Raw genomic sequence first — 13,699 nt, forward strand, 5'->3', positions numbered from 1 at the left:
AGTGTCATCGCACACTTACTGCACTCACTGTGCCAGTTTCCAGAAACAAGCAAGCAAAACTTTATTTAATGTTTTTAATGTGGCACATTTCCCTCCAGGTGGAACTACAATGTGCAGCACAAAGTGTGAGGTACAAGTTGCAAATAATAATTAAAATGAAGAATAAACCATTAAAAGAAAATACGTGAGTCAGAATTTATATATATATATTCATTTTTTTATTTTTTAAATTTATTTATTTACGATTTTGCAGATGTGTTTGATGAGCATCTCTTTTTATCAGTGTCTAACGTCCATCCATCATTTGGGTGTCTGTAGGTCCTTTTAATTAATTCGATTGTATAAAAATATTAGGTCTTAAACGTCATTTAATAGTCTTACATTTACAGGTCTTGATTGCCACAAATGTTCATTTCATTCATCCATCTTTTTATTTATTCATTTAGTCAAAATGACTCAAGCTCTTCTGAAAGAAGGTTTGATGTTACAAATTTTTAGAACCTGTTACCTTTAACTTTGTACATTAACTCATCTCATCCTTGTAATTATATTTCTACATAAAACCCACACAGGACCACGTGTATACTCCTTAGCCTCATATTTACCTGCAGTGATCAAATAAGCAAAAGAATATTTGTCCCAAGATCAATCTTAAATTTGGTTAAAAATGTTACAGCATTACATTTACGTGTCTGACACCCGTAGACACAATGATCTGCTCTATGCCATATGAATAAATCTTTGTGATCGTCTGAGCGCTCCTGGGATTAGTTACAGCAGACTTTTTGACTCATAGAAGGAAACACACAGGTGGAACCAATCAGAGACAAGGTGAGCGCGGCAGTGAAATATCGCGATAAAATGAACGCGTTTACACATCGGAGCAACATGAAGGTTCATGTGGAGTTGTGTTTCTGACCACGTGGTGAATGTAAGTCCAATTTTAACTTTCTTTTCATCCCAAATCCTCGCTAAGACAAAAAAAAGTGGATCATATCAACCCAGTCCTGAGGTCCTTCCTGTCTGTCCGAGATTTGGGCTCAAAATTGCCTGGCCTCAATACATTTCTGATCTTTTGCAACATTGTGAAGCATCCAGGTCGTATGAGCTTCAGGTTTTTGCGACATATTTGCGACAAACTGCCTGAAAACTGCAGGTTTGCTGCAACGCTAAAATACATCAAAGTTGATCACGTTCATGTTTAGCAGATATTCATTAATTTCTTGCTTTGCATTGTTACTTTATATATCATCTGTCTATCTATCTATCTATATTTTTAAATATTTAAATATTTTTAATTTAAATGTCCTTTTGTAATGTGTTTCTTTTGCACCTTGTCCTCATATTGATGTTTTATGCAAAGCACACTGAATTGCTTTGTTGCTGAAATTTACTTTCTTTAGCTGTTTTTGGTCTCCATAAGGAAATATCTGACTCTTTAATGCTAAATGCTTCATTATGTTTATTGAGTAGCTTAACTGATAACTGTGTCTGTGTGTTCGGTGCAAAATGAGCAGTTTATTATAAGTTATTATAAAGCTCAGTAAAACTCAGGGGAGCCTCAGATTCAGGTGATAATTGTCTGTAGGTGCATCACTATGAGTGAACACTTTCATCATATTTCATCACGTTACATTTTTTTTTTCAGAATGATTGATTATAGCTGTTTTAATGATTACTCTGTTTCAACTCTTGATGCAGTGCAGTGCAGAAATTAGTCATTGCATTGGTTACACCTGTGTTTAAATGTTAATGTTCAGTTTAGGACTGCAACTAATAATGATTGTCATTGTTGATTAATCCTCTGATTATTTTCCCAGATTAATCAATGTGTTGCTTGGTCTATAAAATGTCAAAAATTGGTTTAAAAAAACAACAAAGTTTTCATAAAGTTCCAGATGACATCCTCAAATGTCTTGTTTTGTCTATAACCCAAAGATATTCAGTTTAGAAGATTAATCAATTATCAAATTAGTTAGTGATTAATTTAATAGCTGACAACTAATCAGTTTATCACAATGTCTCTGTGACACTAAGTTTGGAAATTTTAAAGGCATTATAAGACTTTTTAAGACTTTAAAATGCCATTTGCAACAAAATGTATGATTCATTTTACAATAACCATAAAAAACAGAAAATGGGAACCGACATCAATGACTCAGAGTTGGTGAAAAATTTGCCAAAAAACACATGAGGCGTAACTTTTGTGTTTCACGCTCTGCATGTGGAAAAACATTGTCTCAATTTCCATCAGCGCGAGTTTGAAAAAACACGGAGCCTGGTCAGCATTGCCCTGCAAGCCGGTTTCAGCCATGCCACCAAATCTGAGCATCCTGGCTGTAAACAAAACATTAGCTTTGTTGGTTTCACTATCCTGAGGTACGCAACGATGATGTAAGAGAATTAAATTATTTTGAAAAAGTAGATGTTACTTAATTTGAGATTTTACAATGTTAAAATCCTACTTCCTGTGTCTGAGCATTTTTCAGACTTTTGAAAGATTTACTTAAGGCATTTTAATACAAATTAATATGTTTTTAGAGTAATGAATTAAATGCCTTTAAGACATCTAAAACATTTGCATGAATGCTGCCTTTCTCACAGACTTATCATAGCAGGAAAAATACAGGTGTTTTATATGGATGTTAATCTGTTGTAATTAAATGTCATTAAGCCGTGACAGTGAGGGAGGGTGTTCAATATCGGGCGCCTGAAGCAGCTAAATGGAATTTAATCATTTATTTAATTATTTGGGTTTCCTGTATTCAAGTCAAAATGTCTTTCATGAAAAAGCCTCTTTTTTTACTTAAATACTGATCTCAAACAGCATGAGCAAAATAGATAATTAGCACTCGCTTGTAAAGAGGTCTCATAACTAAGAGCATGATTCACACCTTAAAATGTTGTGTGGAAATATTGTAGTTAATGTTGAATGAAAACAGCAACAAGCACGTTTTGCATCATGTTTATGGGTCACAGTGTAGAAAACAGTGACATCCCAATTTAAAACACATCATCACGCAGGGACTGCAAATATTCAATATATTAAATCTCTGCACAGCAGAGACGGAGACAAACGAGGGAGGAGAAGGCAGAGATAAAGTCGTATAACTGCTCTGTAATAAATACACACGCAGATGCAGCAGAGCTTTTTAAAGTTTCTGGATTAAAGACATCATTTGCTTTAGGTTATTTTTGGATTAAGGCACTTAAAACTAATTTCCATTAGCAACCTGCAAAGGAAACCCTTACGTTATCATCATAATTATCCCCTTTTGTGTAAAAAAAGAAGAAAAAAAAGGACCCTTTTGTCATTTGTAGTGTTGTAGAGTTCAATTAAACAGCTGAAAAATGTAAATACTGCTGATTTTGGCCACAAAACATGAAACGAACATGAAAATGGGTTCTCTGCACACATTTTGTTTGTATGACGAATAAAACTAAATCAAAATGACTTAATTAAAGGAATTCTTCACCCACAAAATGATCTTTTGGTATCAGTTACTCACTCCCAGTTACTTTAAATTTGTGAATAAAACTATGTTTTTCTCGCATGTCTCCACCGTGAACGTATAATCCAAAAATGGCAAGCATTATTGATCAATCGAAGTCACATGGGGCTGCGTTTAACAGCAAAACTGCATCAAAACATCTGTTTACAAACTCTCACACAACTCGTGCAGAGTAATCTGAGTCTCATTTATTCAGCTGTATGCTCAGTACTTTCAAACACATGCATATTCAGAAAAAACATAATATTTAAAACACTTCCGCCTACAAGTAATGAGAACTAATGAGCGTTCAAACACACACCCTGCCCAGACACGCTACTTATCCGTGTGTGAGACTGTTCATGTGGAAATGTTTAACAGTAAGGTTTTAGTGAAAATGTAATGAATCCATATGACTTCAATTCATCAAGAATTTTCTCAATTTTTCAGCTTCTTTGTTCCCCGAGGAAGCATTTGACGAAAACAACACTTTTTCACAAATTCAACATAACAGGGTGAGTAACTGACACGACTGTTGAGCACAAGAGCAGCTTAAATTGGATGAAATGCACAACTGACCACAGCTGAGGAGGTTTATATTGTGATTACTTTAGTGTTAGGCGGTAAAAACCTCATTAGTTTGTGTTTTTCCCCTCTGTATGTTTAATATTTTGGCTCAAAAATTTAAAAAAAAAAAAATGCAAACACACACGCGCTCAAGTTCAGATTTACATTAGGGCTGAAACCACAAACGTCTGACTTTGTGTCCACCCTCTCTCTACAGTGTTGTACAATCATTAATGTTGCTCCGCTAGTATTATCATTATCATACATCTTATTTCTCCCAGACGTGTGTTTGGCAGATCTCTATCCTCCCTCCGGTGTCACAGTCTCAGTTTCGGTCTCTGAGTGTTGCTCTAACTGAGCGGTCAGGAAGGGGTTGAAGAAGAAGTCAAAACCAAACTGCAGGGCGCTCCGAGCCGTGCGCCTCCAGTCGTGTTCAATCTTGTACTGCCTGCGGCTGGGCAGGCGCGCATCACCGCATGACAAGCAGTGAATGGCCTTCAGCTCAAACACAGGCCATTTGGAGCCTAAACGGCCCTCCAGGATGGTGCTGAACTCCACCAGGCTTCCTGTCTGCAAGTATAAAAGCACAGACTTGAACTCGTTGCTGGCTCGCAGGACTATGTCCTTAGTCGCATCTTCATCCTCTACGATCGTCCCGTTCTTGGTCTTCCTCTCCAGCGGCATGCCCATTGTGACTTCAAATTTGTATCGATCAAACCGTTTGATGTGACATTCGTGTTTGGCCATTTTTTTAAGTTTACAGAGAGGATCTACGGGAGGAGGAGCCGGAGCGGGCAGGGGCTGCGGCTCGGCTGTGACGTTTTGCGCCTCCTCACACGGAGGATACGGCTCACCGTACAGGCACCGCATCCAGTTCCCCACGGTCACAGGCAGCAGGTTGATAACCGACTGCGGTCCGTTCTCAATGTCGGTCACACGGACGTATTTGAAGCGTCCGGTCCAGGTGACACGATGTCCTTCGAGATGAGAGCAGAGGATCTGAGTTTGAGCCATGTTGGCTTCTTTCCAGGCCAGAGGGCCGCAGAGGCTGCTGTACTCGGGCCACGTCAGGGTGGAGTTGTAAACCTTCATGCCTTCGGACCTGTAGACGTACATCCAGCAGAAGAGCACCACCGCGCTGAGCCACACCAGGATGAGCTTCACCATGCTGCTCCGCGACAAAGACCGCAAAACCACGATGGGGTTGAGGCTGAAGCGAGTCCAAAGCCTCAACACTACCGGCACGAAGCAAATCGTCAGCGTGACGATCATCTTGGTCACCTCCAGGGCGAGAAACCACTGCAACAACTGGATGATGAGCATCGCAGCCATGCCGAGCGAGAGTATGGGGAGGGCGAACAGGAAGAGGAAGTAGCCAACGCAGGTGCGGATGAGTCCTATTGCGGAGGCGTTATTAAGGAACACCAAGCAGAGCTCACACCAGGTGAAGCACACCAGGTACGGCACCAGGCACAGGTAGGTGCCCTTGAAGCCTTTCAGCTGGGCCATACGGAAGAGCAAATAGAAAAGGTGTCCGTACAGAAGACACGGCACCCCCAGGTTAAACACAACTATGTCCCCGAGAGGCACCGAGACGATCGTCATCCCAAAGGCCCTGAGGAACCAGGGGAGGGAGTCTGGCAGGAGGTGAGTGAGGGAGCACGCTCCGGAGAGGACCTCTGTGAGGAGGGCTTTACGTGCGAAGAGCTGAGCGGAGGCGTGAAGGCTGAGGAAGGCGGTGACGGTGAAGAAGAGAGCGACAGCAGCCAGCTCCGAGCAGGGGATCCAGGATTTATCAGCGACAGGGAAAGAGAAAACCACGAAGATCACCGAGAGCAGGAAGTACCTAAAACACACAGAGAGACGGGACGTCGTTCATTCGGCCGCAAGCGTTTTTTTTTTTAGTTCATTTTGCATGAAATGCTTTGTCCTCAGTTCATTCTTTTTCTTTAGTTTTATGGAGTAATATTAAGATGATAAGAAAGTGTTTAAGATAATATTTCACCTTTACTGCTTTTCTACTTCTTTATGCGTATGTTATCACCATTTCATTTTATTATTGTCAGATTTAAAAGGTTATATAAAAAATTCTCTCAAATCTCCCAGACTTTACACATCGTCAAAATCGGCTACAAATATTCAGCCGTGACATTGAAAATCTTTAAGGCAACAACTTCTATCTACAAGACAAAGTTAAATGGACATTTTGCAGTCAGACTAGTAAAACCTGAACAAAATCAAACTTGACATTTGCAAACAAACCAGAATAAAAAATTAAAAGGAAGAGAATAAATATGAACCCAAGACATTCTTCACGTGTATTTATGTAAATAAATAGTGAGACTCTTACAGATAAGGCTCCAAATGTGTCCATCCAAAGTTGGTCTCCGCCTGCTCCAGATCAAGACCGGGTTCAAAGTGAGCCAGCAGGTCTGTCAGGGCCCGAAAGTTTTCCCATGCTTTTGAATTCTGTCAAAAAAGACGCCAGTTAACATCTGAACCTCCCCGAGGAAGGCCTCTATACTCGAGTACACAAATCTAAAGAAAAAACAAGCTTCCATTCACATTAACAGTCTGAAAACAACACATCTACGCTCTATCCAAAGCGCTCACTGACCTGAAACACCCGCAGCGTGCAGATGACCATGGAGAAGAACGAGAGGTAGAAAACCAGCAGAGGGATGACGAAGATGAAGAACTCGATCGTGAGGTTGGAGATGATGAAGAAGAAGATGAGTGCGTTGACGTGGTGCGTGGGGATCAGGGCGCTGAGCCACTGCATGCCGGCGCGCGACGCCCAGTCGATGAGGTGCTCCTTGATCTCCAGCAGAGCATACAGAGGGAACTTCAGCATCTGGGGACAAAAACGCACGAGAGGAGTCGGGTCAGTACATGCAGGGTTCCCGGGGATCCTTACAAAGCTTTTAAATGAGGCCTTCATTGGTATTAAAAAGTATAAAATCAATCTTTTCAGAGACTTAAAAATGCTAAGACATCGGAAAAAGTATATTATGAATCGTTTTTTGTGTATAATCTGTTTTTTTTTACCAAATTTAACTTCACACAGCTCCGAATAGATGAACCCAAAATAACAACACCCATGTACATTTACCACATCCAGTCAAATGAAAAATAAACCCCCTTTTTTAAGCCAAACAAAATGAAAACTTCTTTGACAACAAAATTTGTTTATTATTTTTCACATGTTCAACTCAGGACAGTAAACAATTTTCAACATTTGAAGGAGATCATTGTTGTAGTTTTATTAGTTTAATTGTAGTTATTTTAAAATTGGTCTTAAATTTACTTCAGAGTGGCATTAAAGAAAGTCTTAAAAAGTCTTAAATTTACTGTCTTTAAACTGTAGGAGCCTTGAGAACATGCGCAAGGTCCCAAAATCTGATTTACTTCTACAAAGAACTTTAGCGTAACTCAGAGAGCTGAAATATTAGTCAGCAATTAGTTGATTTTTTTTTTTAAACAGTTTAAGGAGATGCTCACTTTGGGGTTTGGCCTACAGAAAAAAATCATCCCTGCAGTTCTCTGTTAGAATAACTGTAAAATAATGAAGTCACAATGAGCAAAAAACCTTTTTTTCCTCACATGCTCACAAAGACTGAGCGCTTCCTACCTTTTGATGTAAAGGCAATTCATCTGGACTCTTCACCACGACGTCATCATCATCGTCATCGTCATCACCTGCTGCTGCAGCCATGACCGGTGAAGGTGCAACACCCTGAGCGTACTTCTTAGTCATCTCAACAAAGTCGTCAAGACCCACTTGGCATGTGGCTACAAAGACGTGCAGACAACACACGAGGGATAACTTGCAGTTACATTTCAATCTAGAAGTTAATTTTTCATTTTGCAACTGTGATTTTATCTCTTACAACTTAAATTAAGAGGATGTATCTACTCCCCTTAAATCATCTTAGGCAAGAGGAATAAATTACATTTTGCACATTGGCAATTTTATTGGTAAACCCTTTTTTTCCACAAAAAATGGGTCCATGTTTAACTCTTTAAAACCTGGTAAAATCTGATTTCCATAGCTTTAACAAAAAAATTCTAAATCTACTAATTTCTTGCAATTTGCATGCAACGTCGCTCTTTTTTTTCCCCATGTTTTTGAAATAAATCAAACCACTTTGACAAGGTTCAAGGTTCAAAAGTACTTTGTGAGAGGCGTCCCAATGCAGCGCAAAAAAAAAAAAAAAAAGTGTCATGTTGATCCAAACATACCCTCATTGGTGACCATATTCTCCAGGACTCTCCTCTGTTTCTTGGCAGAGCTGTTTAGCGGGCCCCGCGCCACTGGTTTACCTGAAAATAAAAGAAAACTTAATACAGCAACATGCAGCTAATCTGTTTTTTTATTCTCTTAAGAGCAACTTGCAGCTTGTTGAGTGTACTACAGTTGCCATACATTTGTATTGTATTTAATAAGCAACAAAAAACGGTGTTAAATTACGATATATCCCCTCTCGTACCTGGCTCTGTGTGGACGTGTTCAACGTTCTCCAGCATCTCAGAAACAGCCACCGACTTCTTCCTCTCTGGATTCAACTTCCAGTACATCATCAGAGCTGCTTTCCTGACCCCTCTCTCAAAACGTGTCTCTGTGCACAACTTCTTCACCTCCTCAAAGTTCTCCAGAGTGATGCCTGAAATACACAAACACACACACGCCGCTGATGGACAACTGTCTTCAACTGTCAACTGTCTTCATCAGCTGAACTGTGGTTCAACCAACTCATTACATCAATCCAGTGATGCTAATTTGTGGAGGTTTCTGGTACCTTTCCTGGACGCTAAGCACTGCTGCAGCGTTTTGACGGCGTCCTTGCGGCCTTGTTTAGCAGCCTGGAGCAGCCAAGTGACCGCTGTACAATTGTTCAGCTCCTCGTCTCTTTCTTCTGCCAGCGCCAGGAAGTACCGCCCCATCTGGACAGACGCAAACAGACTCTTTAGACTTGCGAGGCAAGCATTACTTTGACTTAGTTGACTCATGACCCGTCCTTCTCATCAATATGTCACTCTAAAATAACATTTATCATAACTTGGCTGGTCTGTTCTGTACCCACCATATGGTCATGAAAGTCGATAGTGTTGGCAATATGTTCGTCGACACTGACCTTGGTCTGTGCTTTAGCATCTCCTGACTTTGCTCTCTCCTCCAAATCCTCAAGACTGACCTCCTCCTCTGGCTCTTCTGAAGGAAACAGAGAATTATTGATTTATTTCAGTAGATGTCATGGATCTTAAACAGGTGCTCAATGTACTACGAATTTTTAATAAAACAGCGTCCACTAAAATTCCTACTTGTGTAAAATCTGTGGCTTTTATTGATTTAGTAAAGTTTGTTATTTGTTTTTAAGTGGATAACAGAAAGGGAAATTTAAAGGAACAGAATCCCCCCAAAGTCAAAAACATAGTTTTCTGTTTATCAGTCTAGACTGTTTTGTTGTGAGTTGCCAAAGTGTTTGAGATATCGGCTGTAGAGATGTCGGCCTTCTCTAGAAGTCAAACTTAACTAGATAGCACAACACCCGCCACCTGTATTATTGTGTAGAAGGATGTGTGCATCTACTCACGGACAAGGAGTTCATGCTTATGACAGCGCAGAGAGCGTTAACATGAGCTAGCTCAGTGGTGCTAGGTGAGCTAACAAAGGACGCATGCTTCCTGTTATGCAGTAATGTGATTGGCTGGAGAAGTTTGGAAAGTTGTACCTTGAGTAACCAGATCATGATTTTTTTTTTTTTTTTAATTCAAGCCAAGTGCCATCTAGTTTCATTATATTGGAGAGAAGGCAGACATTTCTATAGCTGATATCTCCAATGTTCGGCAACTCACACCAAAACACTCTACAGTGATAAATATCACAACAGGTAAGAGGAAAAATATGCATTTTGAAATTGTGGTGTGAACTCTCCCTTTTAATTCAATTATTATTTCTTCATGTGAGGCATGAAGATTTAAACTGAACATATTTTTTTTTTGAACAGCTTTGTCCTTAGCCCCAGCTGCAACTATTTTTGACAGTAAAGTGTGTTTGTAATGCACCTTTCAACAGCAACATTAAGAGGATATGAGAGAAACAAGCATGCACACGCACACACACGCGCGCACACACACACTCTTACAATCATGTCTTTCTGCCCCAGCTGGCTAATCATAACACAGAGCAGTGAAACCAGAGCATCCTGGTAACTGAAACTGCTGACCAAGCTGTTTCCATTTCAAGTTCATGTCTACAACTGACAGAAATTATTTGAATATGGGAAAGCTTTAACTTAACTGAACCCTTTATTTTTCTTCCCCTTAGCTTGACGTTTAAGGAAAAACTGAGTTTCCACTGAGAATAAATGAAGTTTCCTTCAGGTGAGTAGTTTTTTGTTGTTTTGCTCATCTTAGAATCTAATCTTGAAAAATACTCTGATGGAAACAGTCCAGTCTCATGTGCTAGTCGGTGGCGTGACTGATCCCAGAGCGTCGGCATGAGTCAGATCCTTCCAGAAACAGCTCCTGTCCTGATAAGAATATCCCTCTGAACCCCGCAGCTTTAATTATCATCTTCTTTTGGCTGATGAGTTCTGCTGCTGTCTCACTCTAGCTAGAGCGCACATGGAAAATGTGTCTACTTCCCGTAAAGCAAGGTGCCACATTTGTTGTGTCACGTATACTCGTAGGAAAGAAAAAAGGAGGTGGCAACAAATGTAGAAACACGTTCCAACGCCCACGGCTTGTAAGTGATGCTGATGAGTGAAGTGGCGGTCTGTCTCTGGAAGCAAAAGTAAAATGCAATGGGATCCAGTAACCTCTATCAGATGCCCATCGACGCTGCTGCTCGTACCCCAAAAAACCACCAGAGCCCTAAAATAACAGCAGCTGCTTGCTTACCTGAAACTATGAGTGATGCAGTCTTTCTCCCATTTTTTTCTTTTGCTACATAATGATTATTTAAACAGCAGCGCACACTAAAGGGTGTGTATTTTTTTCAGGGACTGAGTGTGACTCCAAACTTTACGACTATGGTGTTAGATTTCACCTGTTCCAGTAATACTCCGTATTTACAAATCGAGATGTCACTGCAAAGCCATGCAACACATTAGCATGTGATACTCCCCGTGCAGCTGACAGATCTCCCACTATGTGAACTTTCCATGTGGGATTTGGTTGGAGGGAGCTGAAAAGAAATGCATGAGCCGAGGTTTTCTCAAGTCAGCAGAGTGGGAGAGGCTGCTTTACATGTTGTGGTAAATGACTATGGTTGTCATGGAGACACTGCAGCACACACAGTAAACTGGGAGTGTTGGCTGCACTGATTGGTGGAGAAGAGGAAAATGAAACCGTAAAGATTTTGTGATTAAAAGTATAAAAAGGTCAAAGCTCAGAGTTATTCTGACCTGGTTCAGGTGTGACAAGAGGCTGTGGAGAAATGGGAGCAGCTCCTGTGGATCCAGACAGGGAAATCCCCGTAGACGCTGCATTAAGCTGAGATCTACCCCCCAGAGAGGGGCTCCTGATGGGTTGGCGGAGAGGGGAGGCTGGCGGCGTGGACAGGGAGGAAGAACGGGAGATAAGAGTCCGAGGGGAGGCAGTGGAGGGGGAAGATGAGGGTGTGTTTGGAGGTGTCGGCATGGTGAGTTTAGGTTTTGCGCGGTCTGAGGTTGGTGTTGTTGTGGTAGAAGATGAGCTGGAAGAGGAAAGGCCTGCCCTCAGCGTGGTAGGAGATGAGGGGCCGGGTTTTGGGGCGGCTGCGCTGCCAGTCAATGACGGCTCCATGGCTGCAAATCACATCAGACAACAAATTAGTCGAGAAAAAAACTCCAGGGTTTAATCACAATCACAGTGATGGTCGACAGAAAAACAGTTAGGGTAAAATCTAAGTGATATGGTTGTGTGTGTGTAGTGCGGCAGAGGAAGCACATGTTTAAGGCTAAACAGCTGACAGACAGAGAGCGCATGAAGGAGAAGGAAGGGACGGTTTCTGCCCTGACACTTGTGGTGGAGTAACAGCTGTTGTAAAAGGACACTAACTATTTTCATGTCAATGTGCCCGCTACACTCTCACTAAGTACACAAACAAATCACAGAAGTGATAAATCAGCATACAATAATATTTTGTATGAGCCCGTATTGATACACAGCTTCAAAATAGTTATGTGAAAAACTACATAATTTGTTGAATTTTATGGATGTATTTAGTAGGGGTGGGGGGACAAATTGATACATTTTTGCATGACAATATCATATCAATACATGGACGCCAAGTATTTTTTTTATTATGCAAGTTATTAATTTTACAATTTCAGTTAAACTTTTGGTAGCCAACTAGGAAAAAATAAACAACTGCTTTTTCAGACCACTAGATGCATTTCGCTGCAATAAAAATGAAGTGAGATGAGCACTCTGATAACTTTATCTTATTACATAAATCAGATGTTTTCTTCTCAGACTGAAAAAGTAATTAACTGCAATATATCGCAATATATGTTGTCATAATATCTGCTATCCCAGTGCTCAGCATATTGCAACATGTTAAAGATTGCAAAAGTATTATATTGTGACCATTGTGATATATGTTGTCTTTTGATAATATCATATTCATATTGTGATAATATCGTATCTTGATAATATTGTATTTGTCTCATGATAATATTGTATCATGACAGTATTGCATTTGTATCATGACACCAGCGTATCGTGGGGCCTCTTGTGATTTCCACAACTAGTGTGTAAGATGAAATTTACAGCAAAAAAAAAAGAAGGTCCACATGAGAAAATAAGAGTCTATAACATTAAATATAAGCTACGAGGACACATGACTTACTGTAAAGATAATTAACTGCGATTTACGTTTTACCACTTCAGCTTTAACATACAGACAGCTGTGGTTCTCATACATGTGACAGCAGATTTTCATCAAACCCTACAACAATCATGAGTCATCAGGCTGATGTTTGGTTGATCAGTAACCTGCAGACCTGCTTGTCTCCACATGCCTGAGTAATGACCTGTGTTGATACATAACAGCCCTTATAGTTAACAGTTAGTTCATATTCTTACTGCAAACCCTTACTGTCACATGATCTGCAGTCTATTTTAGAAATTATTGAGTAAGCCCAGAGCAGCTATATTGAGAAAGTGACATCCTTAAAGTGTCCTGACTGGAAATGTGATGCATTTTAGGGAATCCCCCCTTTAGCCTGCAAGAAGAGGATACTTCTTGCATACCACACACTAACCAGTGCTATTACTCCTTAAACTGATCCTAATTTACCCTCCCTTTATTTTCGTTTTCCACCAATTCAATGCAGTGTAAATATAACGCCACAGGCTTTATGTAAGCCACATACAGCTGTCAGTGATATATGTAGCAGAGCAGGGAGCTAAAATAACCAGTGCTTTTGTTGCTAATGCTAACACATCTCTACTGTCCGCTCACCTTTACCACGAACACACGAGCTTATAGCGAATCCTCCACGTGAAAATGCCTCGAGAAATATCTCAGCTGCTTTGTTATTCCGTATCCCAACTCATCTCCCCTTTCGCTTTTGCGTAAATCAGCCTGTCCGCTGTCTCTCGGTGGTCAAACTCAAAACACACACAATGTACAGGAAAGTCTGCCAGCTGCC

At 40.5% G+C, this 13,699-nt stretch overlaps 1 protein-coding gene across 1 annotated transcript; it reads right to left on the reverse strand.

Moving 5' to 3' along the window:
- Positions 1-2,949: 2,949 nt before the first annotated feature.
- Positions 2,950-13,699, reverse strand: wfs1b (Wolfram syndrome 1b (wolframin)). Its single transcript, XM_042493791.2, has 10 exons — positions 13,510-13,699; positions 11,468-11,848; positions 9,194-9,270; positions 8,858-9,002; positions 8,549-8,722; positions 8,301-8,381; positions 7,690-7,850; positions 6,676-6,912; positions 6,409-6,527; positions 2,950-5,904 (listed from the first exon to the last, which is right to left on the reverse strand). Exons 2-10 carry the CDS (start codon positions 11,844-11,846, stop codon positions 4,359-4,361), a joined length of 2,919 nt encoding a protein of 972 aa, XP_042349725.1. The 5' UTR covers positions 11,847-11,848; positions 13,510-13,699; the 3' UTR covers positions 2,950-4,358.

Source organism: Plectropomus leopardus, chromosome 8 (genome assembly GCF_026936395.1).
Source record: "Plectropomus leopardus strain MGB_pleo_1.0 chromosome 8, ASM2693639v1, whole genome shotgun sequence".
Taxonomy (NCBI): domain Eukaryota; kingdom Metazoa; phylum Chordata; class Actinopteri; order Perciformes; family Serranidae; genus Plectropomus; species Plectropomus leopardus.

Bases quoted from the DNA above. Each gene is read 5' to 3' on its own strand.
- wfs1b (XM_042493791.2), bottom strand. From the start codon at position 11,846: ATGGAGCCGTCATTGACTGGCAGCGCAGCCGCCCCAAAACCCGGCCCC. The intron at 8,723-8,857 runs GTACCAGAAACC...TGTGTATTTCAG, and splicing joins GTGCTTAGCGTCCAGGAAAG to GCATCACTCTGGAGAACTTT. The intron at 5,905-6,408 runs GTAAGAGTCTCA...TGTGTGTTTTAG, and splicing joins ACACATTTGGAGCCTTATCT to GTACTTCCTGCTCTCGGTGA.